At 64.1% G+C, this 26,252-nt stretch overlaps 1 protein-coding gene across 1 annotated transcript; it reads right to left on the bottom strand.

The window, feature by feature from the left end:
• Positions 1-122: 122 nt before the first annotated feature.
• LOC131570003 (neurexin-2-like) lies at positions 123-25,806 on the bottom strand. The gene is given in 23 exon segments (XM_058822334.1): positions 123-1,233; positions 3,749-3,827; positions 4,358-4,677; positions 6,865-6,954; positions 9,361-9,532; positions 10,694-10,875; positions 18,982-19,033; positions 19,035-19,063; positions 19,066-19,101; positions 19,905-20,078; positions 20,930-20,993; positions 20,995-21,054; positions 21,056-21,106; positions 21,108-21,123; positions 21,903-22,087; positions 22,089-22,136; positions 22,138-22,230; positions 22,232-22,287; positions 23,557-23,584; positions 23,586-23,677; positions 24,469-24,606; positions 25,036-25,141; positions 25,801-25,806. Coding segments are annotated over 23 exon segments (2,817 nt in total). The 3' UTR covers positions 123-493.
• Between the last annotated feature and the right edge of the window lie 446 nt (positions 25,807-26,252).

The following is a 26,252-nucleotide window of genomic DNA, read 5'->3' as shown; positions in this document are numbered from 1 at the left end:
GCCGCTGTACGAAGTATAGAACCGTGTATTCCTCTGTGCGCGGCGGGGTGGCGGCCCGGGGGGGCTCGGAGGGATTCGGGGCGGCTTTTGGGGGGATCCCGGCAGGACCCCGGGGGGATGGGAGGGTCCCGACGCCAATCGGGGCTCTCGAAATTAAAAAATAAACCCAAAGAAATACCCGGAGAAGAGGGAACGGGGCGAGGGGGGGGCGGTAAAAAACCGATCCGAGGTTGGGAAGGGGAGCGGTTTGAGGGGGGGGGGTCCCACGCCCCACGCGGGGGGGGGTCCCGCGCGCCCCCCACGCCCCCCCCCAACGCGCGCCGCCCCCCCGGTTCCCGCGGCGGGGTCGAGGGGGGGGACACACACACAGAGAGACCACAGAGGCGCCCCCGCTGCGGCGGGCGGGGTCGGGGGGGTCGGGCAGATGAGACCCCCCGGGAATGGCGGCGGGGACCGGGGGGGGGTCGGGGGGACACGCGTGGAGACCCCCCCCTCACACGTAATACTCCTTGTCCTTGTTGCGCCGCGCTTTGCCCGGCGCCTTGGGGGGCGCGGCCGCCGCTTTCTCCTTGGGGGTCCCGGCGGGCGGGGTCGGGGACGCGGCCCCGGGAGCCCCTCCCGGGCCCCCCCCGGGCGCGGCGGGGGCGGCCCCGATGTAGTGGCGGCTCTGGTCCACCTGGTAGGAGCCCTCGTCGCGGTTGCGGTACTTGTACATGGCGTAGAGGAGGATGAGGATGCAGAGCGCGGCGGCCGCCACGATGCCCACCACCATGCCGGTGGTGCCGCCCGCCTCCCGCACCACCTCCACCGCTCCGGGCGCGGCTGTGGGGGGCACGGGGGGGCGCCGGGTCACGGGAGGAGCCGAACCCCCCCCGCGCCGCCCCCCGCCGCCCGCGCCGCCCTCCCGCGGGTGCCGCTCGCCCGCCGGCACCAGCCCGGGCGGAGCCGCTCCCGCCACCGTGGGCTCGGTCCCGGCGCCGCGCGGCGCGGCCGTGGCCGCCGGGGGGGCGGCGGCCTCGGGGCTCCCCCCGCCCCCCAGCCCCGCGAAGTCCTCGTCGTCGGCCGGCGGCTGCTCGGGGCCGGGAGCGTGGCCGGGCTCGGGCTCGGGGTCCGCCGCCTCCCCCGAGGCGAAGCCCGAGGGCTCGTCGCAGTCGGGGCCGCAGCCCGGGGGGGCGCGGGGGGCGGCGGGGGGCGCGGGGGGGCCCGGGGACGCCGGCAGCACCAGCTCCCCGCCTGCGGAGACAGAAACGGGACGGGGGGACCCCCGTCAGCCCCCGGCGCCGCGCCCCGCTGCGCCCCCCGACCCCCCCCCCGCCGCCTCCGGCCGCCTCCGCGCCAGCTCCGCTCTAAGGTTACTTATTTCTTTCTTTCTTTCTTTTTTTTTTTTTTTTTTGCATTTTTTTAGCTAATTCCTCCTCTACTTCTTTTTTTTTTTTTTTTTTTTTTTTTTTTCTCGGTTTTTTTGTTTTTTTTTTTTTAAGAGCAAACCGCGGCGCTGCCGTCAACTTACATCGCGGGATGGGGCCGGGTGATTTTAGCGTGGAGGAAAAAGAAATTGCAGGAAGGAAGGGAAAGCACACAAAAAACGAGAGAAAGAGAAAAAAGAGAAAAAAAGAACAAAAAGAAAAGAAGAGAAGAGACACTCGGTGAGAAGGTGCCGCGGCCACCCCTGCGGCGCCAGCGCCCGGCCCCGGCCGGCCCCGGCCACCGCCGGCCACCACTGGCCACCGGCCCCCGGCCATCAGCCACCGGCCACTGGCCACCAGCCTTGGATCCATCTGTCCATCCATCCGTCCATCCATCCATGAACCATCTGTCCATCCCTAAATCCATCTTGAATCCATCCATCCCTCTGTCCATCCATCCATGAACCATCTGTCCATCCATCCATCCATGCCCATCCATCTGTCCATCCATCCGTCCATGAACCATCCGTCCATCCCTAAATCCATTCATGGATCCTAGAATCCATCTTTGAATCCATCCATCCATCCATCCATGCATCCTTGAATCCATCCATCCATCCGTCCATCTGTCCATCCATCCATCCATGAACCATCTGTCGATCCCTAAATCCATCCATGGATCCTTGAATCCATCCTTGAATCCATCCATCTGTCCATCTGTCCATCCATCTGTTCATTCATCCATCCATCTGTCCCAGGCCCATGCCCTACAGGATGGCCATCCGGCCATCCCTGTGTCCATCCTGCCAGCCTTGAATCCATCCATCCATCCATCCATCCATCCATCCATCCATCCATCCATCCATCATCCATCCATCCATGTCCATCCATCCATCCATCCATCCATCCATGTCCATCCATCCATCCATCCATGTCCATCCATCCATCCATCCATCCATCCATCCATCATCATCCATCCATCCATCCATCCATCCGTCCATCCATCCATCCGTCCATCCTTGTGTCCATCCATCCATCCTTCAACCCATCCACCTGTCCATGTGTCCATCTGTCCATCCACCTGTCCAGCTCTCCATGGATCCACCCATCCGTGTGTCTGTCCATCCATCCATCCCAAAATCCATCCGTGTGTCCATCCACCCATGGACCACTGTCCATCATCCATCCATGCTCAATTGTCCATCCACTGTCCATCCACTGTCTGTCCATTGTCCGTCCATGTCCATCTGTCCGTCCCCTGCTCCTCTCCCCTTTCCCCTGACTGCTGCCACCCCTCTTCCACAAGTGGGGTTTTGGGGGATTGGAGTGTCCTGGGGACACCTGCGGGGGACATCCAGGTGTCCAGGTGACACCTGTGGGTGCTAGGGCAGGACACACCCAGGTGTCCAGGTGACACCTGTGGGTGCCAGGTGTCCGGGGGGGGTCTCCAGTGTCCAGGTGACACCTGGGGGTGTCCAGGGGGTGTCACCGTGTGACACTGGGGATGGGTCCTCACCAAGGTCCTGGTGGCAGCACAGGTGTGACAGCACAGGTGTGACAGTGCAGGTGTCACACGGGGTGACCCCAGACCGGGGCGTCCTCCCTGTCTGTCCGAATGTCCAAATGTCCGAATGTCCAAATGTCCGAGTGTCCGTCAGGGGAAGCAGGGGGTGGGGGTGGGGCTTGCACAGCCCCTGAGCTCAGGTGTGTGCTCAGAATGGGCGGGAACACCTGTGCAGGTGAGGGGCGGGGCCACAGGTGGGAGGGCGTGTGCAAGGGGGGGCACCTGGGTGTGCAAGAGGGGCACCTGGGTGTGCGGGGCGGCTGAGTTTGTGGGGCAGGCGTGAGTTCAGGTGTGTGTGAGCTCAGGTGTGTGTGTGAGCTCAGGTGTGTGTGCACACATGTGCAGATGTGTGTGTGTATGTGCACACCTATATAGGTGTGTGTGAACAGTTCAGGTGTGTGTGCACCTGTCCAGGTGTGTGTGAACAGTTCAGCTGTGTGCACACCTGTGCAGGTGTGTCTGTGTCTGTGTGTGCACACCTGTCCAGGTGTGTGAGCAGCTCCCGTACCCGCGTGTCCCCTTGCCGTGAGCAGCCCGGCACGTTCCTTGCTCACACGCGTGTGCAACACCTGCATCCCCCTACACCTGTACATGTGCACTCCCCCACACCTGTGCGTGTGCACTCCCCCACACCTGTGCGTGTGCACTCCCCACACCTGTGCGTGTGCACACCTCCGCTGGGGGATTTGGGGAAGAGCCCCGGGCTCTGCGGCCGTGCCACACGCGCGTGCCAGGCCGTGCCACACGCGCGTGCCCGGGGCCCCGGAGCAGCACCCACCTGTGCCCGGCTCACACTCCTCCAGGTCCTCGTCATCGCTCGGACACTCGGCCGAGGCCACCAGGAGATCGTCCGTGTTCTGGGGGGGGACATTGGGGGGGTCAGTGCCGGCCTGGGGACCCCCGAACCCCCCCAGAGACCCCCAGGATACAGGGAGGGGTGTCAGGGGTCACCTGAGCGCACCCAGGTGTGCGGGATCCAGCCCCCCATACCTGCCCCCCCCCCCCCCAGCACCCCTCCTCCCCTATCCAGCCCTTGGGAACCCCCCAATCCTCCCCCAAATTCCCTGCAGACCCTCCCCCCTTTTACCCCTCATCCCCCATCCTTGGTAGGACCCTCCCTCAATCCCTACCCCTCCCCAATTCCCCATTCCCCATTTACCTGTCCCGGTGCCCCCCCTCCCCTAAACCCCCCGTACTACCCCCCAAGACCCCAGACCCCCTTTTACCCCCCGTCCCCCCATCCTTGGTAGGACCCTCCCTCAATCCCTACCCCCCCCCAAATTCCCCATTCCCCATTTACCTCTCCCGGTGCGCCCCATCCCCTAAACCCCCCCTACCCCCCATATCCAGACCCCAGACCCCCATTTCCCCCCCCCTCCCCATTTACCTGGGCGACGGTGTCGCGCAGGGTGGGCGAGCGCCCGCGGCGGGTGGTGGTCGTGGCCATGGTGGTGGTGGTCTCCATGATGGTGGTGGCCATGTCGGGGGGCGCGGGGGTGGCGCCGGGGGGCGCGGGGGGCGGCGGGGGGTCCCCCACGAGCCGCAGGTCCCCCTCGAGCCGCACGCGGGGGTGTCCCTCGGCCGCCAGCGCCAGCAGCTTCAGCCCGTTGTAGTAGAGCCCCGAGAGCTGCCCCTGGAAGGGGCGGCCGCGGTCCCGGCCCCCCACCCGCACGCGCGCCTGGCTGTTGAAGATGGTCAGCTGCCGGCCTGGGGGGGAGAGCGGCGGCTCGCACACCTGGCACGCCTGGTACCGGCTCACCTGTGCCACCTGTGCCACCTGCGCTACCCCAGAAACGTCACCTCACTCACACACATGCCCCTGGCTGGTGGAGAGGGGCAGCTGCCGGCCCGGGGGGGAGAGCGGGGGCTCGCACACCTGGCACACCTGGTATTGGCACACCTGTGTCACCTGTGCTACCTGTGCTACCCCGACATTGTAACCCCAGCAGTGTCACCTCACTAGTGCACATCCCCCTGGCTGTTGAAGATGGTCAGCTGCCGGCCTGGGGAGGAGAGGGGGGGCCTGCACACCTGGCACACCTGGTATTGGCACACCTGTGTCACCTGTGCCACCTGTGCTACCCCAACAATGTCACCTCATCCCCACACACATCCCCCCAGCTGTTGAAGATGGTCAGCTGCTGGCCTGAGGGGCAGAGGGGGTACTCGCACACCTGGTACTGGCACACCTGGCTCACCTGTGTTACCTGTGCTACCCTGACATTGTCACCCCATCACTGTGACCTCAACGCCATCACCCTGACACTGTCACCCCACACTCACACACCCCCCCATGAATGGAGAGGGGGGGCTTGCACACCTGGCACACCTGGTACCGGCTCACCTGGCTCATCCTGACACTGTCACTCTGACACTGTCCCATGGATGGACAGGGCAGCTGCACACCTGGCACGGCCTTATCCCCACACCTGGCACACCTGGCATGGCCTCACCCCACACCTGGCACACCTGGCATGGCCTTACCCCCACACCTGGCACAGTCTTATCCCCACACCTGGCACACCCCCACACCTGGCACGCCCGCACACTGCCCCACCTGCCTCACCGTGCCACACCCACCCCCCGCTGCCCCCCGCCCACACACCTGGGCACACCTGGGTGTGCCTGGCACGAGGAGCTGCCCCGCCCCCCGCCCCCCCGCCCCCCCTCCCACCCCCACCCCCCTCCCCCCCGCGCAGTTAAAGGGACCCCAACGCCCCCCCCGGCCCCCGGCTCCGCTCGGGCTCAATTCGGCCAATTTTGGGTCATTTGGGGCGGGGGGGGAGGGGCAGGGGCCCTGCGGGGCGGGGCCGGGGCGTGCGAGGCTGGGGCGGCTCCTGTGCACACCTGGACACACCTGTGCGCCTTCCTCACACACACCTGGCCTTGCTGCACACCTGGTGCACACCTGGTGCGCACCTGTCCTTGTGCACAGCTGGTCCTGGTGCACACCTGGCCCTGGTGCACACCTGGCACACACCCCAGCCTTGGTGCACACCTGTCCTGTGCACACCTGGTGCCATGGCTTAGACTTAGTGCGCACCTGGTGCACACCTGTCCTTGTGCACACCTGGCCCTGGTGCACACATGGTGCACATCCCAGCCATGGCACACACCTGGCGTACACCTGGTGATCACCTGGCAGACACCTGGTGCACACCTGATGCACACCTGGTGCACACCCCAGCCGCGGTGCACACCTGTCCTGTGCACGCCTGTCCTGTGCACACCTGACGCACACCAGTCCTGTGCACACCTGGCGCACGCCCCAGCCGTGGTGCACACCTGTCCTGTGCACACCTGTCCTGCGCACACCTGGCGCGCAGCCCCGGCCCCGGGCAGTGCGGGGCAGGTGCGGGTTAGGGGGTTTAGCGGGTTTATGCGGCTTTAGGGGGGCTCTGGGCTCAGCGCGGTTTAGGGGGGCCGTTAGGTGCGTTAGCATCCCTTTAACCAGGTAATGAGGGGGCGGGGTAGGGGCTGGCCCCTCCCCCAACACCTGGGCTCCATCCCCGGACACCTGGGAGGGGTCCCTGGACAACGGGGTCCTCTGGGACCTGTGGCTCCTGGACACCTGTGGGGCCCAGGTGCTGCGACCCCCAAATATCGGGGTCCCAAATGCCGGGATCCCCGAACACCTGGGACCCCAAACAGGTGGGTCCCACACACCTGAATTCCCAGGTGTGGCGGTGCCCAGGTGTGGGAGCCTCCAGGTGTTGGGGGCATCCCAGACACTCCCCAAAAATCAGCGGCTTCCAGACACCTGGGACCCCAAAAAAAATCTCTGGGTGCCGGCCACAAGCGGGTGTGCCCAGGTGTGGGGAGCGCCCAGGTGTGTGGGGGGCGGTGCCCAGGTGTGGGGGGTGCCCAGGTGTGGGGGGCGCTCGCTGCCGTTACCTTTGTCGAGCAGCCACTCATCGACCACCCGCCCCAGGCGGAAGGGGATGCGCTGCCGCGCCAGCGCCAGCCGCTCGCTGTCCCCGCTGCCTTCGGAGGGAGGAGAAGAGCGTTACGGGGACACGGGGCAGGGCACGGGGACACCGGCACGGGGTGGCACCGGCGGGGGCATCGGCGGCGGTGGCACGGCCGTGTCACCGTGTCACTGGATGGTGGCGCTGCGGCATTGGTGGTGGCAGCGCTGCGGTGGGACCGTGGCGTCAGCGGCGTCGTTGGTGTCACCAAGATGGGACCGCGGTGTCACTGTCAGCGGCATCGTTGGTGTCACCATCGATGTCGGCATGATGGCACCGTGATCTCATTGTTAGTGGCACTTTTGGTGTCACCAAGATGGGACCGTGGTCTCAGTGGCATTGCTGGTGTCACCATGATGGGACCGTGGTGTCATTATTAGTAGCATCGTTGGTGTCATCATCAATGTCACCATGATGAGTCTGTGGTCTCAATGGCATCATTAGTGCCACCAAGATGGGACCGTGGTCTCAATGGCATTGTTGGTGTCACCAGGATGGCACCATGGTGTCATCAGTTAGTGACCAGTTAGTGGCACTTTTGGTGTCACCATCAATGTCACCAAGATGGGACCGTGGTCTCATTGTTAGTGGCACTTTTGGTGTCACCACGGTGGGATTGTGGCTTTGCCATTGGTGTCACCATCAGTGTCACCATGGTGGGACCACGGTCTCATCATTATTGGCACCATTGGTGTCACCATCAATGTCACCATGGTGGGACCATCATTACTGGCACCAATGGTGTCACCATCAGTGTCATCATGGAGGGACTGTGGTCTTGCCACTGTTGTCACCATCGGCATCACCAGTGGCACCATTTATGGCAGCCCGGTGTGCCCACATTGTCACCACGCTGTGACCGTGGCCTCATCCCTGGTGTCACCATCAGTGTCAACCATGATGGGATCATGGTGTCACCATGAACGTCACCATGGCGGGACAATGGTGTCACTGTCAGCGCCATCAGGGTGTGACCCATGCGTGTCACCATTGGCATCACGCTGGTGTGGCCACAGTGTCACCATCAGTGTCACCACCAGTGCCACCATGGTGGGATGGTGGCACAATCACCATGCCACCTTTAGTGCCACCACAGATGTCACCGGTGGTGCCACCACGCCGTGAGCACGGTGTGACCATCAGTGTCACCATCGGTGTCACCACCACTACGACCATGGTGGGACGGTGGCAAAACCACCATGCCACCTTTAGTGCCACCACAGATGTCACTGGTGGTGCCACCACGCCGTGACCACGGTGTGACCATCGGTGTCCCCACGGCCATGACGCCCCTGCTGATGTCCCCAGCCCTGGCCGTGGTGTCACCGGAGTGGGGGTGGCCCTGGGGGGGTTTATGTGGCCTTTAGGGGGGCATTAGCGGGGAAGGGGCGGGGGGGTGTGGCCGTGGGACCCCTCGTTAGCGCTGCCTCATTAGTGCCCTCGTTAGGGGGGGCCCTGGGGTGTCCCCAAGCACCTGGGGTGACCCCGGGGTGTCCGAAGGTGCCATGGGGGGCTTGGGGGGGCTCTGGGGGTGCCCTGGGGTCCCTACAGGTGCCATAGGGGTGTCCCAGGGGTGTCCCTGAGCACCCTGAGGTGCCTTGGGGTGTCCCTGTAGTGTGTCAAGGTGCCACAGGGGTGTCCCCAAGCACCTGGGGTGACCCTTGGGTGTCTGGGGGAGCCCTGAGTGGTACCTGGGGGTACCTGGGGGTACCTGTGGGTACCTGTGGGGTAAGAGACCTGGGGGGTACCTGGGGGGTACCTGGGGCAGTCTGTAAGAGACCTGGGAACACCTGGGGAACACCTGTAGGGTCTGTAACAGACCTGGGGGTACCTGGGGGGTACCTGTGGGGTCTGTAAGAGCCCTGGGGGGTACCTGGGGTGTACCTGGGGAGATACCTGTGGTTCTCTAAGAGACTTGGGGGTACCTAGGGGGTACCTGGGGGTACCTGGGGGATACCTGTAGAATCTGTAGGAGCCCTGGGGAACACCTGGGGAACACCTGTAGGGTTTGTAGAAGCCCTGGGGAACACCTGTAGTGTCAGTAACAGACCTGGGAGTACCTGGGGGTACCCGGGAGGTACCTGTAGGGTCTGTAGGAGCCCTGAGAAACACCTGGGAACACCTGTAGCGTCTGTAGGAGCCCTGGGGGTACCTGAGGGGTACCTGGGGGTACCTGGGTAACACCTGTAGCGTCTGTAGGAGCCCTGGGGGTACCTGGGGAACACCTGTAGCGTCTGTAGGAGCCCTGGGGGTACCTGAGGGGTACCTGGGGGTACCTGGGTAACACCTGTAGCGTCTGTAGGAGCCCTGGGGGTACCTGGGGAACACCTGTAGCGTCTGTAGGAGCCCTGGGGAATGGCTGGGCCATCCCTGGGGGTGTCTCTAGGGGCCCTGGGGGTGCCCGGGGCGCGGCGGGGGGTACCTGGCGGGTAGCGCTCGTGCAGGGGGCCGCCGTCCACCTGGAGCGTGGCGTTGCCGCCGCTGCGCGTGAAGCGGACGACGTGGAAGCGCCCATCGCTGACGGCCGCCCCCCGCTCCTCCAGCGCAATGTCCTCGGTGCCCACGTTGAACAGGACCCCCACGGCCCCCTGAACCTGCAGGGTGGGCACAGGGGGCACCGGTGGGTGCCGGTCCCACCTCCCCCAATTCCCCCTGCACCCCAATTTTGGCCCCCGTTGCAATGCAATAAATTGCCAAATTTGACTTTTAAGAGGAACCCACAGAGCCCCACCCTCCCCAGACCCCCAAACCTCCTCAGGACCACCAGACCCCAAATTTTTTTCCCATCCTGCAGAGCTTCAGGATGTCACCAAATCCAGCCTTTAGCAGGAAGCCCTGGAGCCCCCCATTAAACACGCTGCACCCCAATTTTGGCTGCTCTTATGAGGCAAAAAAAATCGCCAAATTTGGCTTTTTACAAGAACCCATAGAGCTGCTCCCAAACCCCCTCGGGACCCCCAGACCCCAATTATTTCCTTCAGGATGTCACCAAATCCAGCCTTTAGCAGGAAGCCCCCCAGGACCCCCATTAACCCCCCCTGCACCCCAATTTTGTCCCCTCTGATGCTGTGGAGCTGAGGGAAGTCACCAAACCCAACCTTGACCAGGAGTCCCCCAAAAAAAAGCCCCCCCAGGACCCCCATGAAACCCCCCAACCCCTAATTTATGACGCAGAACTGCAGGAAATCACCAAGTCCAGGAACCCCTGGAGATCTTCTGGAGATCCCCAGCCCCCCCAGCTCCCCCGTACCCCAATTTCTGACCGTCCCTTACAACGTGGAGCTGCACGAGGTCACCGAGCCCGACCGTGCTCTCCATGCGCAGGAACACTCCCAGACCCCCTAAACCCCCAGACCCCTAAACCCCCCCTGTACCTGCAGCCCCTCCCAGCCCCCCCCAGCACCCCCGTACCCCAATTTTTTGCCCTCCCTTACAATGTGGAGCTGCAGGAAGTCGCCGAGGCCGGCCGCGCTCTCCACGCGCAGGAACACTCCCAGATCCCCTAAAACCCCCAGACCCCTAAACCCCCCCTGTACCTGCAGCCTCTCCCAGCCCCCCCCAGCACCCCCGTACCCCAATTTTTTGCCCTCCCTTACAACGTGGAGCTGCACGAGGTCACCGAGCCCAGCCGTGCTCTCCATGTACAGGAACACTCCCAGACCCCCTAAACCCCCAGACCCCTAAACCCCTCTGTACCTGCAGCCCCTCCCAGCCCCCCCAGCACCCCCGTACCCCAATTTCTGACCGTCCCTTACAATGTGGAGCTGCAGGAAGTCGCCGAGGCCGGCCGCGCTCTCCACGCGCAGCAGCACCGCGTCGCGCTGCCGGGTGCTGAAGCCCAGGGCCAGGCGGTCAGCGCGGGTGCTGGGCCGGTCATTGGGGGGCCACGTGTAGGTGATCAGGGCCCCCCCCTTGCCGAAAATGTACGTGGTGCCCGCTGCGGGGGGGGGAGAGAGAAAAAAAATGGGGGGTCAGGGGGGCAAGAAAAGGGGAGCCAGATCTGAGGGGGAGATCAGGGGGTTGCGGGATTTGGGGGTCGCTGAGTGCAGGGGGACCCCCTGGAATTTGGGGACTCCGGGAGGGACCCCGGAGTTTGGGGGTGAACTGGGATATTTGGTGGGGGGGGACCTCAGGGTTTATGGGGAATTCTGAATTTGGGGGGGGGGGGGTCCGTGACATCCCAAGGGGATTCTGAGGAATGGGGAGGGGTCTGAGAGCTGGGGGGACATCTGAATTTGGGGGAGGGGCTGTGGGACCAGCAGGACCCCCCCCCAATGTGTGGGGGTCCCTCTTGTCACCCTTCCCCCCCCCAAATGGCCTTGCACGAGGGCTCAGGGTGCACAAACACATCCAAAATAGCCAAAAACACCTCAAAAATCCCAAAACAGCCAAACACACCCCAAAAACCACCAAACACACCCCAAAGATGCCAAACACACCCCAAAAAACGCCAAACACTCCTAAAACCATCACAAATCACCTCAAAACCACCCAAACACCCCAAAACCACCACAAAACACCCAAATACACCCAAAAAACCCAAACACACCCCAAACCACTCCAAAACCACCTGAATGCCCCCCAAAACCATCACAAAACACCAAAAAACACCCCAAAAACACCCAAAACACCCCAAAACCCTGCATGACCCCACAGGGTCCCCCCAAACCCGACCCGGGTCTGGCGTGAGGAGGAGGAAGAAGAGGAAAAAGAAGAGGAAGAGGGGGAGGAAGAGGGGGAGGAAGGCTGCTTCAGGTTCCCAAGGCAGTGAGGAGGAGGAGAAGGAGGAGAAGGAGGAAGAGGCGGTGACAGGGGAGGAGGAGGAGGGGGAGGAAGGCCAGGCTGAAGTACCCGCGAGCAGCTGGGGAGGAGGAGGAGGGTGAGAAACAGGAGGAGGAGAAGGAGGAAGAGGAGGAGGAGGAGGAGGATGAAGGCTGTCCCACCTTCCCAAGGCAGTGAGAAGGAGGAGGAGGAAGAGGAAGGAGGGGGAGGAGGAGAAGGAGGTGAAGGAGGAGGAGGAGGAAGAGGGGGAGGAAGGCCATCTGTGTCCCTGTTGTGGTGAAGAGGAGGTTGAGGGAGTGTGAGGCTGAGGCTGATGATGATGATGATGATGATGATGATGGTTTTGGGGTCCCTGTGAGGATGAGGAAGGGGAAGGTTGATGAGGAGGGTGATGAAGGCTCACTGAGCTGGCTGTGGGTGAGGAAGGGCCAATGGATGGACATGGGGAGGAGGAGGAGGATGAAGGTGATGGTGTTGATGGTGATGAAGGCTCATTGTGGTGCCCATGGGTGAGGAAGGGCGATGGGGAGGATGGGGAGGATGAGGAGGATGATGGTGAGTGGGATGAGGATGAAGATAAGGATGATGAGGAGGATGAGGAGGATGATGTGGGTGATGATGAAGGCTCACCATGGCGCACGTGGTTGGTGGCAATGGGGAGGGTAAAAAGGATGAGGATGAGGATGATGAGGAAGGTGAGGATGAGGAGGATGAGGATGGGGATGTTGAGGATGATAAGGAAGGTGAGGATGATGGTGAGGATGGTGATGGGGATGATGAAGGCTCACCATGGTGGCCACAGGTGAGGAAGGGCGTGCGGTTGATGGCGATGGGGAGGATGAGGAGGATGACGATAAGGATAATGATAGCGATGATAAGGATGATGAGGAAGGTAATGATGATGGTGAGGATGATGAGGGCTCACCATGGTGGCTGTGGGTGAGGAAGGGCGCGCGGTTGATGGCCATGGGGAGGATGAGGAAAAGGAGGATGATGATGATGACGATGATGATAAGGAAGGTAATGATGATGATAAGGAAGGTGAGGATGAGGAGGATGAAGATGAGGATGATGAAGGCTCACCGTGGTGGCCGTGGGTGAGGAAGGGCGCACGGTTGATGGCCATGGAGAGGATGATAATGATAAGGATGATAAGGATGATAAGGAAGGTGAGGATGATGATGACAAGGATGAGGATGAGGAGGGCTCACCGTGGTGGCCACAGGTGATGAAGGGCAAACGGTTGATGGCAAGGGGGAGGATGAGGATAAGGAGGTTGATGATAAGGATGATGATGATGAGGATTATGATGATAAGGAAGGTGAGGATGATGATGATGATGATGATGATGATGATAAGGAAGGTAATGATGATGATAAGGAAGGTGAGGATGATGACAATGAGGATGAAGATGAGGAGGGCTCACCGTGGTGGCCGCGGGTGAGGAAGGGCGCGCGGTTGATGGCCATGGGGAGGATGATGATGATGATGATGATGATGACGATGATGATGATAAGGAAGGTGAGGATGATGACAATGAGGATGAGGATGAGGAGGGCTCACCGTGGTGGCCACGGGTGAGGAAGGGCGCGTGGTTGATGGCGATGGGGAGGATGATGATGATGATGATGACGATGATGATGATAAGGAAGGTGAGGATGATGACAATGAGGATGAGGATGAGGAGGGCTCACCGTGGTGGCCGCGGGTGAGGAAGGGCGCGCGGTTGATGGCGATGGGGAGGATGATGATGATGATGATGACAATGATGATGATAAGGAAGGTAAGGATGATGATAAGGAAGGTGAGGATGATGATAAGGAAGGTGAGGATGATGACAGTGATGGTGAGGATGAGGAGGGCTCACCGTGGTGGCCGCGGGTGAGGAAGGGCGCGCGGTTGATGGCGATGGGCGCCGTGCCGTGCCGCCCGTGGAAGTGGTGCACGTGGTGCGTGGTCGAGAGGCTGGAGGAGACGCGGGCGGGGCGGGCGGGGGGCACCAGCACCCCCAGCACCCCCAGCACCCCCAGCGCCCCCAGCGCCAGCACCCCCAGCGCCCCGGGGCCCCCCCGGCCCCCCATCGGCCCCTCAGCGACCCCCCCCCATCCGGCAGCGCCGGGGGGACCCCAGCGAGGGGGACCCCAAATGGGGGGAGGAGCCCCCGGATGGAGATGGAGGGGAGGGGGGAGAGAGGAGGGGGAACCCCCGAATTTGAGGGGGGGGGAGGAGAGAGGGGAACCCCCGAATTGGGGGGGAAAAGAGAGAAGAACCCCAAATTGGGGGGGGGGGTGGACAAAAAGGGGTGAGCCCCCCAAATTTGGGGGGGAAAAGAGTGAAAAACCACAAATCGGTGGGGGGAAAAAAGAGGGGAAAGCCCCCAAATTTGGGGGGGCAGAAGGGGAGGGGAGAACCCCCAAATTGGGGGGGGGGGTGAAAGAGAGAAAAAACCCCAAATTGGGGGGGGTGAAAAGAGAGAGGAACCCCCGAATTTGGGGGTGAAAGGAGAGAGGGAAACCCCAAATTTGGGGAGTGGAGGGGGAGAGGGGGGAACCCCCAAAGTGGGAGGGGAAAGGAGAGAGGAACCCCCAAACTGGGGGAAGGAGGAAGAGGGGGCAGCCCCTGAATTTGGGGGGGGTGAAAAAAAAGGGGAAAACCCCCAAATTGGGGGGGGGTTAAAAGAGAAAGGAGCCCCCAAATTTGGGGGGTGGAAGGAGAGTGGGGAGCCCCCAAAATGGGGAGGTTAAAATAGAAGGGAACCCCAAATTGGGGGGGCGAGGGCGGGGAGGGAAAGGGGACCCCCGAAATGGATGGAGGAGGGGATGGGGGAGTCCCCCAAATGAGGAGGGGGAGCCCCCAAATGAAGGGGGCGGTTCCCAAATGAGGGGGTGGAGGTGGAGGGGGGGGGAAGGGGAGACCCCCAAAATGGGGAGGAAGTGAAAGAAGAGAGGGAGACCCCCAAAATGGGGAGGGGGGTGAAGGGAGAGGGTCATAGAGCCCCCAAATGGGGTCTAGGGGGGATTGAACCCCAAAATGGGGGGGGGGCTCCCGAATTGGGGGGTGGGAGAAGGAGAGGGGGGAGCCCCCAGTTAAAGAGGGGGGTGAGAACGGGGGGGGGGGACCCCAAAATGTGGGGCTGGGGGAGAAGGGAGGGGGGCGACCCCAAAAGGGGGCAGGGAGGAGGGTGAGACCCCAAATGGGGGGGAGAAGGGAGAGGGGGAGCCCCCAAAAGGGGGGGTGGGGGGATTGAGAACCCCAAAAGGGGGGTCTGGGAAGGGCTGAACCCCAAAATGGAGGGGAGGCGGTGAGGGGAGGGTTTGTGCCCCAAAATGAGGCCCCGGGGGAGGTTTGAACCCTAAAAATGGGGTTTGAGGGGGGGGTTGTACCCCAAAAGAGGGTCTAGGGGGGTGCTGAACCCCGAAATGGGGCTGGGGGGAATGGAGAGCCCAAAATTGCAATGGGGGGGGGGCTTCAAAATCAGCTCAAAATGGGGAGGGGGGCGCAGTCCCAGTTCAACCCAACGTGAAGTTGGGGAAACCCCAAATCCCCCCCAAACCGGGGCCCTGGGTCACCCCAAAAGGGCCGGGGGGGGGGTCCCCGAATCTCCCCCCCCACGCGTGGAGCTCAACGAGCCCAAAATCCACCCACGGGGCTGGGGGGGGGGTGGGGGGGCCCGGATCACCCCGAAAATGGGGCTGGGGGAGGCCCTGAGAACCCCAAAGCCCCCCAAAATAGCGGCGGGGGAGGGGGCAAAACCCCCCCTTAAATGGGTCTGGGGAGGCAAATCCCCTAAAATAGAACCGGGGGGGCCCAATCACCCCAAGAGGGGCTGGGGGGGGGGAGGGGGCTGAACCCCTTAAAATGAGGCCGGGGGGGGCACGAATTCCCCCTAAAAATGGGGCTGGGGGGGGGGATCGCCTGAATCTCCCCCTAAATCAGAGCTGGGGGGGCCCAAAAGGCCCCAAAATGGGGCTGGGGGTGGGGGAGGGGGGGGGAGCGGCTCCCCCCTCCCCTAAAAAAGCGGCGGCGCCCCCAAAGGGCCCCGGGGGGTCCCGACCCCCCCTGGGCTGCGGGGCCGGGGGGTCCCGAGCGCCCCCCCCGCGGGGGGCTCTGATCCCCCCCCCGGGGCTCAGCGCATGCGGGGGGGGGGCGCGGGGGGGCCCCGGGGCGGGGGGGGCCAGGGCGGGGGGGCGCGGGGGGGGCTCAGAGGGGGTCGAGCATGGTCCGGGGGGGGGGGGGGGGGGGGGCTCGGGGGTGGGGGTGGGAAATGTGGGGAGGGTGGGGGGGGATGCGGGATGTGGGGGTGGGAAATGTGGGGGGGGGGGGGGGGGGATGTGGGGCAGGAGCGATGCGTGTGGGGGGGTGGGAAATGTGGGGGTGGGGGGCGGGATGCGGGATCGGGGGTGGGGGCGATGTGGGGCCGGGAAATGGAGGTGGGGGGGGAGGGGGGCGGATGAGGGATCGGGGGGGAGACGGAGCGGATTGGGGGGGGGGGGGGGGGGGAGGATATGGGGCGATTTATGGGGGGGATAAATGGGAGATGTGGGGCGGGGCTGCGGGTGAGGATGGAGGGATGAGGATGAGGATGAGGATGAGGATGGATGGGATGAGGATGAGGATGAGGATGAGGATGAGGATGAAGCGGGGGCTGTGCCGATGCCGGGGGGGGGGGGTCTGGCCTGGGCGGCGGCGGCGGCGCGGTGGGGCCGGAGGCTCTCGGTGGGCCCGGTGTGGGGCCGGGGGGCGCCGGTGGGGCCCGGGGGGGCTCCGCTGGGGCCGCTGTGGGGCGGTGGGCGCGGGCGGCCGTGGGGCGGCGGCGGCGGCGGCTGCTGCAGCGGGAGGGGCGGGGGCGGGGGAGGGGCGGGGGGAGGGGCCGGGGGGGAGGGGCCACGCGCGACCCACGAGGGGGAACCCACGGAGCGACCCCCACCCCCCCCCCCAACTGTGGGGAGCCCCATAGAGACCCCCCAGGAGCCGCGGAGGGGTCGCCGGACCCACGGAGCCACCCGTGGGGACAATCGGGGACAATCGGGGGTCGGGGGGCACCCACGGAGCCCCCCCGCGACACCCAGAGCCCCGCACGGAGCTGTGCCCGTGCCCCACAGGAGGGCAGCGAGTCCAACAGCGACCCACGGCGGTGTCACCCCCACCCGCGTCCGTGTCCCCACAGCCCCACGGGGACACCGGGATCGGGTCCGGCCCCACGGAGCGGCCCCAAAGCCCCCCGGGAGCCCCAGGCAGGTGTGGGGCAGAGGGTGGAGCTGCCGGGACTCACCTGGATGAGGGGGACTCGGGGGACAGGGGACAAAGGGGGACACCTGGACATGGGGGGGATATGGGGGACACCTGGACATGGGGGAAATTGGATATGGGGGCACATGGGGGGACAGGGGACAAAGGGGGACATTGGGACATGGGGGGGACACGGGGGGACACCCGGACATGGGGGGGGCATGGGGGGTCCTGACCCCCCCACCGTGAGGGACACAGGTTGTGGCACGTGCTGTCACCTGTCCCTCGATAGGGGACAGAGCCACCCCGGGGCAGGGACACGTGTGTCCCTCGTGTCCCTCGTGTCCCTCGTGTCCCTCGTGCGACAGCCCTGGGGGGACACGGAGCCCTCGTGCCAGGCACAGGTGGCACAGGTGTGGCACAGGCGACACCCGCGGTGCCACCTGCCCTCCTTAAGGGCCGCCATGGGGCCACCAAGGAAGGGACGGAGCACCTCAGCGAGGGACACTTGTCCCGTTTGGGGACACCACGGCCCGTGCCAGGGTCACACAGCGGAAGGGACAAGGGCCACCTGTGGCCCCCTGCTCGCTCCTGGGGGGTCCTGGGGTCCCCCCGGTGTGGGGTGTCCCCCACCCACCCTGGGACCCCTGAGCTCCTTGTGTGTCCCCTGAGCCACCCGTGCCACTCTGCGCCCCCAATTCACCTCGTGCCCCCCACTCAGACTGGGCACAGCTGCCCCAAATCTCCCTGTGCCCCCAAATTTCCCTCTGTGGCCCCCAAAATCCCCCTGAGCCCCCCACTCAAACTGGGCACAGCCACCCTCTGAGCCCCTCGAGCCTTCCTGAGCCCCCTGAGCCCCCCAAATCACCTCGTGCCCCCCACTCAAATTGGGCACAGTTGCCCCTTTGAGCCCCCCAAAACTTCTCTGAACCCTCAGGCTCCCCGAGCCCCCCAAGACCCCCAGAGCCCCCCACTCAAACTTGGCACAGCCACTCCCCTGATCCCTCCAAGCCTCCCTGAGCCCCCCAAACCCCCAAATCCTCCCTGGCCCCCACTCACGCTCGGCACAGCCACTCCCCCAAGCCCCCCAAGCCCCCAAAACTCCCCAAACCCCTCAGAGCCCCCCACTCACGCTCGGCACAGCCGCTGCCCTGATCCCCCCCAAGTTCCTCCAAGACCCCCAAATACCCTCAAACTCCCCAGAACCCCCCACTCAAAACTTGGCACAGCCACTCTCCTGATCCCCCCAAGTTCCTCCAAGCCCCCCAAACCCTCCCAAGCCCGGAGGCCCCCCCCCAAGCCCCCCACTCACGCTCGGCACAGCCACTCCCCAAGTTCCTCTGAGCCCCCCAAAACCCTCAAATCCTCCCTGGCCCCCCACTCAAACTTGGCACAGCCACTCCCACGATCCTCCCAAACCCTCCCAAGCCCCCCAAGCCCCCCGAGCCCCCCAAAGCCCTCAGAGCCCCCCACTCACGCTCGGCACAGCCACTCCCCCAAGCCTCCCAAGCCCCCAAAACTCCCCAAACCCCTCAGAGCCCCCCACTCACGCTTGGCACAGCCACTCCCCCACGTCCCCCAAGCCCCCCAAAACTCCCAAATCCCCCCTGGCCCCCACTCACGCTCGGCACAGCCACTCCCCCAAGCCCCCAAAACTCCCCAAACCCCTCAGAGCCCCCCACTCACGCTCGGCACAGCCACTCCCCCAAGCCCCCAAAACTCCCCAAACCCCTCAGAGCCCCCCACTCACGCTTGGCACAGCCACTCCCCAAGCTTCCCAAGCCCCCCAAAACTCCCCAAACCCCCTCAGAGCCCCCCACTCACGCTCGGCACAGCCACTCCCCCAAGCCCCCCAAAACTCCCCAAAGCCCTCAGAGCCCCCCACTCACGCTCGGCACAGCCACTCCCCCCAAGCCCCCCAAGCCCCCCAAAACTCCCCAAACCCCTCAGAGCCCCCCCACTCACGCTCGGCACAACCACTCCCCCAAGCCCCCCAAAAACTCCCCCAACCCCCTCAGAGCCCCCCACTCACGCTCGGCACAGCCGGCCCCCCCGAAGGCCGTCATGCTGCAGTCGCAGGTGAAAGCCGTCCCACTGCTGCAGGCAGACGCCCCCGTGGCACACGAGTCCTCGGCGCACGTCGTGCTGGGGCCTGGGGGGCACCGGGCTCGTGGGGACCCCCCGGGCTTGTGGGGACCCCCGCCCCAGGCTCCCCCAAAACCCCTAGAGGGGCTCTCGATGGGGTTTTCGTGGTGCTAAATCCCCTTCCCACCCTCTGTCTTTGTGTGCCCCCCCTGTTCCTCAAATCCCCCATGGGCAGCTCGTTGTGCCCCCCCCACCCCGAGCCCCCTGCCCACCTGTGCGCCCCCCCTCCCCAAATCCTGTGGAAAAAGTCCCGAACACCCCCAAAAAAATGTCCCAGACACCCTCAGACCCCTCTGCCCCTTAACCCCCCGGTGCCCCCCAACTCTCATTGTCCCAGCCCCCCCTCACACCCCCCATGTCCCAAAGCCCCCAGACCCCTCAACCCTTGTGCCCCTCCCCATTTCTCACCACCCCAGCCCCCCCCTACACATCCCCCACATCCAAAGCCCCCAGACCCCCCCAGTGCCCCCCATTTCTCACTGTCCAACCCTCCCCTCACATCTCCCCTACTTTGAAGCCCCCAGACCCCCCAGACCCCCCAGCGCCCCCCATTTCTCAGCGTCGCAGCCCCTCCTCACGTCCCCCGCACTTTGCAGCCCCCAGACCCCCCAGCCCTGTGTCCCCCCTTTGCCCCCCTCCCCATTTCTCACCGTCGCAGCCCCTCCTCACGCCCCCCACATTTTTGCAGCCCCCAGACCCCCCCAGACCCCCAGTGCCCCCCATTTCTCACCGTCGCAGCCCCTCCTCACATTCCCCGCACTTTGCAGCCCCCAGACCCCCCCAGACCCCCCAGTGCCCCCCATTTCTCACCGTCGCAGCCCCTCCTCACGTCCCCCACGCGTCTCAGGGCGTCCCCCAGCAGGTCGGGCAGGCGCCCGTTGAGGTCCAGCGAGGCCAGGCAGCCCCGGAAGCCCCCCCGGGAGGCCACGAGGCGCGGGAGGCGCCCCAGGAGCCCCGGGCTGACCCCCCCGACGTACAGCTCACCTGGGGGGGGGGGGGGCACGGGGGGTCACCTGGGGGGCGCCGAGGGCTCTGTGCACCTCGGGAGAGCCCCCCCGGCCTGGGGGGTCACCCATGGGAGAGCCCCCCCCCTCCGTATCTCATTGTCTTCACCCCCCACCTGGTGTCCAGGTGCGCCTGGGGGACACCTGGGACACACCTGGGGGGCACTCAGGGGGTGAGGGGACACTCTGCTGTGGGGGGACCCCTCCCATCCACACCGGGACCATCCCCGCACCTCTGCCCTCCCTCAGGTGTCACCCAGGTGTCATCCAGGTGTGCCCCAGGTGATCCCAGATGTCCCAGGTGTGCCCCCAAGGTGTGCCCCAGGTGATCCCAGGTGCCCCAGGTGTGCCCCCAGGTGTGCCCCCAGGTGTCACCCTGGGGCTGGAGACCACAAGTCCCCCCTTCCTGTGCTGGGTCAGGGGGCACCTGTCCATGCCCTCCATGGGTACCCCCCACACCTGTTATGCTCACAAGGTGTCCCCAGGTGTGTCCCCAGGTGTCCCCCAGGTGTGTCCCCAGGTGTCCCCAAGGTCTCACCCTTGAGCTGCAGCCCGCGGGCGCCCTGCCCCCGTGCTGGGTCACGGGGTACCCACACAGCCACACCCACACACTGTATCCTCTCCCAGCTGTCCCCAGGTGTGTCCCCACCTGTCCCCAGGTGTTCCCCGTGTCTCACCCTTGAGCTGCAGCCTGTGGGCGCCCTGCCCGTGCTGGGTCACGGGTACCCACACACCTGTACCCTCCCTTAGGTGTCCCCCAGGTTATCCCAGCTGTCCCCAGCTGTCCCCAGGTGTGTCCCCACCTGTTCCCAGGTGTTCCCCGTGTCTCACCCTTGAGCTGCAGCCCGCGGGCGCCCTGCCCGTGCTGGGTCACGGGTCTCCCGTCCACGCGCAGCCGCGTGCAGGGTCCCCCCCTCGCGTGCCACGGCCACCTCGTGCCAGCGCCCGTCGTGCAGCCGGCTGCTCCGAGTTGCCCTTCATGAGCGAGGGGCCCTCGCCCAGGTCGAAACACGTAGTGGATGTACCTGCGAAAAGGGGGCGGGGCCTCTTTTGGGCGTGGCCTCGTTGGGCGTGGCCTCTCACCTGGGGAAGGGGCAAAGGGACACCCCCCCCCCAATCCCCCAATAACAATGGTGGGGGTGTGGCCACAGTTGGGTGTGGTCATTATGGGCGTGGCCTGAGCCAGGAGGAGGAGCTTGTGACATGGGGGTGGAGCCTAAGGGTGGGTGGGGAGTGGTTCCTGAGGGGTGAGGGGGTCACAAGATCCGAAAAGGTTCAGAAGGTCCCCAGGGGGTTATGGGGTCCCAAGGCCCCCCTGGCGTCCCCAGAGCATCCAGGAGGTCCCCCAGGAGGTCCCCAAGGTCCCCAGGACCTCCCACATATCCCAGGTGGTCTCTGGACATCCCCTGGAGGTCCCCAAGGTCCTCAGGAGGTCCCCAAAGTCCTCAGGACCCTCAGAAGGTCCCAGGTGTTTTTCTGAGCTCCCTGAGACCCCCAAAGACCCCATAGGTGTCCCCAAAATCGGGGAAGGTTCCTGAGCTCCCCAGCAGGGCCATGGTGTCCCCCAAGATCCCCACCAGGACTGTGATGTCCCCAAGGTCCCTGAGATCCCCAGCAGGACTGTGATGTCCCAAAGGTCCCTGAGAATCCCCACCAGGACTGTGATGTCCCCAAGGTCCCCAAGGTCCCCAGCAGGGCTGTGCTGTCCCCAAGGTCCCCACCAGGACTGTGAACATCCCCAAGCTCTCTGAGCTCCCCAGGACGTCCCCCCAGTGTCCCCCAGCGTCCCTCGGTGTCCCCTCACCCCTTGACCAGCTCGACCACCAGGAAGTCAGAGCCGCTGCCGCCGTTGAAGAGGATGAGGCCATCGGGCGCCGTGGTCTTGAACTGGAAGAAGAGGTGGAAGGAGGAGAAGGCCTGGAGCGTGGCCAGCGCCACGTAGGAGCCGCGGCCGCCGAAGGCCACCGGGTCGGCCACGATGGCGCGGGCGGCCGAAGCGCGCGTTGAGCTCGCAGGAGCTGATGTCGCCGTCGCGGCAACAGGTCCAGGTAGGGCAGCCCGTTGAAGACCAGCCCGCTCAGGTGGCCCAGGAAGTTGGACGGGACCACGGCCAGGAAGCGGCGCTCGGTGACGAATGCCGGTCTCGATGTTGTGGAACTCCAGGCGGGTGTGGGAGCCCGACAGCTGTCCTGGGGGTGTGGGGGACACGGGGGTGGCACCGGGAGCATGAGGGCTGGTGGCTGCCACCACGCCATGGGTCTGTTGGTCTCATGGACCTACAGGCTGTGGGTGGTGTCCTCACAGGGCTGGTCACCTCATCCCCATGCCCCATGTCCCCATGGACCTCCATCCATGTTCTCATGGATCTTCATCCCTGTCCCTATGGACCTTCATCCCTGTCCCCATGGTTTGATGTCTCCATGGACCTTCATCCATGTTCTCATGGACCTTCATCCATGTTCTCATGATTCCTGTCCCATGGACCTTCATCCCTGTCCCATGGATCTTCATTCTGGTTTTCATGGACCTTCATCCCTGTCCCCATGGACCTTCATCCCTATCCCCATGGATCCCTGTCTCAAATGACCTTCATTCATGTCCCCCATGGATTCCTGTCCCATGGACCTTCATCCCTGTCCTCATGGTTCCATGCCCCCATGGGCCTTCATTCCCTCTCATCACGGACCTTCACCCCTCTCCTCACGGACCTTCACCCATGTTCTCATGGACCTTCATCCCTGTCCCCATGGTTTGATGTCCCCATGGACCTTCATCCATGTTCTCATGGATCCCTGTCCCATTGGACCCTCATCCCTGTCCCATGGATCTTCATTCTGGTTTTCATGGACCTTCATCCCTGTCCCATGGACCTTCATCCCTGTCCCCATGGATCTTGATTCTGGTTTTCATGCACTTTCATCCCTGTCCCCATGGACCTTCATCCATGTTCTCATGGACCTTCATCCCTGTCCCCCATGGACCTTCATCCATGTTCTCATGGACCTTCATCCCTGTCCCCATGTCCCTGGTCACCATGTCCTCAAGCACCAATGTCCCCAGGAACCTTCATCCACGTTCTCATGGACCTTCATCTCTGTCCCTGTGGTTTCCATGTCCCCAAGCCCCAATATTCCCATGGACCTTCATTCTGGTTCTCATGGACCTTCATCCCTGTCCCCATGGATCCCTGTCCCCTGGACCTTCATCCCTGTCCCCATGGACTTTCATGTCCCCATGGATCTTCATCCCTGTCCCCATGGACCTGGTCACCATGTCCCCAAGCCCCAGTGTCCCCATGGACCTTCATCCATGTCCCCATGGACTTTCACGTCCCCGTGGACCTCCATCCCATCCCACGTTCCTGCAGCCCCACTGACCACGTCCCCACGGGTCTGAGCACCCCCGGTGTCCCCAGGAGCCCAGGCCGAGGTGCCCCCGCCCCGTCCCCGCGGTGTCACCTTCGACGGTGACGTTGTCCACGGCGAGGCTGGAGGCTGCGCCCGCGCCGGGCCACCCGCACCGAGTGCCACTCGTTGTCATCCAGCCGCTGCCCCGCGAACAGCGTCTCGGGGCCCTTGCCTGGGGGCAGCGGGACAGAGGTGACACCGGGGGACACCGGGGACATTGGGACAACCGGTGGCATTGGGGACATTGGGGGACAGCGGGCACAGCGGGACACCAGGGACACTGGGGACAGTGGGGACACCAGGGACACCAGGGATACGGGACAGCGGTGACACCGGGGACAGCCGGGACACTGGGGACACCAGGGACATTGGGGACAACCGGTGGACATTGGAGACATTGGGGACATTGGGGATACTGGGACACCGGGGACATCAGGGACGTCAGGGACAGCGGTGACACCCAGGGACACTGGGAACACTGGGGACAACGGGGACATTGGGGACAACCGGGACACCAGGATACTGGGGGCATCAGGGACACCGGGGACATTGGGGACACTGGGGACAACCGGTGACATTGTGGGGACACCAGGAACATTGGGGGACACCGGGGACACTGGTGGCACCAGGGACACCAGGGACACCGCTGTCCCCCAGGGTTTTTTTGGGGGGTTTTGGGGGTGTTTGGGGCAGTTTTGGGGGTGTTCATGGGGGGGGTTTGGGTGCCAGGTATCCCAGGGAGGTTGGGGGGGTTTGCGGGTGTCCCGGGGGTGTCCCCAGGGTGTTCCCCGGGGGTTTTGGGGGCAGTTTTGGGGTTGTTTGGGGCAGTTTTGGGGGGCATTTGGGGCATTTTTAGAGGTGTTTCATGGGGGGTTTTGGGAGCTGGATATCCCAGGGGGTTTTGGGTTTTGGGGGTGTCCCGGGGGTGTCCCGGGGGTGTCCCGGGGCGGGGGTGGCACTTACTGGGGTGACAGCCCACGCGGACACAGTCTGGGGAGAGAAGACTCGGGTCAGGCCCTTCGCAGCCGCCGCCAGGGGGCGCCCCGGGGACGGGGGGGCGGCCGGGGGGGGGGGGGGGGGGCGAGGTGCCAGAGAGGGGAACTGGGATGGACTGGGAGGGACTGGGATGGACTGGGGATGGATTGGGATGGATTGGGATGGGATTGGGATGGGACTGGGAGGGACTGGGAGGGACTGGGATGGGATGGGATGGGATGGGATGGGAATGGATTGGGATGGGATGAGTGGGAATAGGATGGACTGGGATGGGATTGGAATGGGATTGGGATGGACTGGGATGGGACTGGGAGGGACTGGGAGTGGGATGGGACGGGATGAGTGGGAATAGGATGCGACTGGGAGGGACTGGGAGGGATTGGGAGGGACTGGGAGGAACTGGGATGGATTGGGAGGAACTGGGATGGGACTGGGAATGGGATGAACTGGGAGGGACTGGGAGGGACTGGGATGGATTGGGAGGAACTGGGATGGACTGGGATGGGACGGGACTGGTTTAGGGGTCTCTGGCACCTTGCGGGGGGGCCCGGCCGCCCTGAGGGCCCAGCCCGGGGGATCTGTGGGGATCCGGGGGGGATCTGGGGATCCCACCCAGGGCTGGGCCCCCCTCGTTCAACCGCTGCGGGGCGGGGGGGGGGCAAACACCGGGGACCCGGGGGGGGCCCCAATCCCATGGGGGGGGTCCTCAACCCTTTCAGGGGGTCCCCAATCCCATGGGGGAGGGGATCTCCTGTCCCATTGGGGGTCCCCAATCCTTTTGGGGATCTCCAACCCCTTTGTGGGGGTCCCCAACCCCTTGGGGGGGGTCCCCACCCCCACAGAGCAACCTGCAGCCCCTCGAGGGGGTTCCCCCCCAATGCAAGGGGCTGCAGGAGGGGTCCCCAACCCTTGGGGGTCCCCAATCCTCTGGGGGGGACCCTCAACCCCTTTGGGGGGGTCCCGGCGCTGTGCCCCAAGTGGCAGCGGGGGGTCACGAAGGCCCCAATCCCGCGGGGGGGGGGGGGGGAATTGGGGACACCGAGGTGGCTCTGGTGACAATCAGGGCCAGTTTGGGGGACACAGGTGCGATTCTGGGGGGGCCCAAGCACCATTTTTGGGTCCTGGGCACCTTTGTGCGGAAGTTTTGGGGTCCCAGGCGCCAATTTGACAATTTTGGGATCACAAAAACCAATCCCGACACCATTTTGGGAGCTGAACGCTCTTTTTGGGGTCCCAGACATGAACTTGACAATTTTAGGGCCAGGAGAACTGACCTGGGCACCATTTTGGGGTCCTGACCATCATTCTGGGCTCCCAGGCACCAACTTTGGGCCATTTTTGGCCACAATCATTTTTGGGGATGTTTAGGGATCCCAAGAATCATTTTTGGGGTCATAAGAACCGGCTTGGGCACCAATTTTGGGTCCTGAGCATCACTGTGGAGCACTTTGACCATTTTAGGGTCCCAGACCCTATTTTGGGGTCCCAGGCTCCATTTTAGGGTCACAGACACCATTTTAGGGTCCCAGACCCTATTTTGGGGTCCCAGGCTCCATTTTGGGGTCCCAGACATATTTTGGGGTCCCAGGCTCCATTTTAGGGTCCCAGACACCATTTTAGGGTCCCAGACCCTATTTTGGGGTCCCAGACTCCATTTTAGGGTCCCAGACAATATTTTGGGGTCCCAGGCTCCATTTTAGGGTCCCAGGCCCTATTTTGAGATCTCAGACATCATTTTAGGGTCCAGACCC

Source organism: Ammospiza caudacuta, chromosome 32 (assembly GCF_027887145.1).
Source record: "Ammospiza caudacuta isolate bAmmCau1 chromosome 32, bAmmCau1.pri, whole genome shotgun sequence".
Lineage (NCBI taxonomy): Eukaryota > Metazoa > Chordata > Aves > Passeriformes > Passerellidae > Ammospiza > Ammospiza caudacuta.
This window is presented reverse-complemented; position numbering and strand designations above follow the sequence as displayed.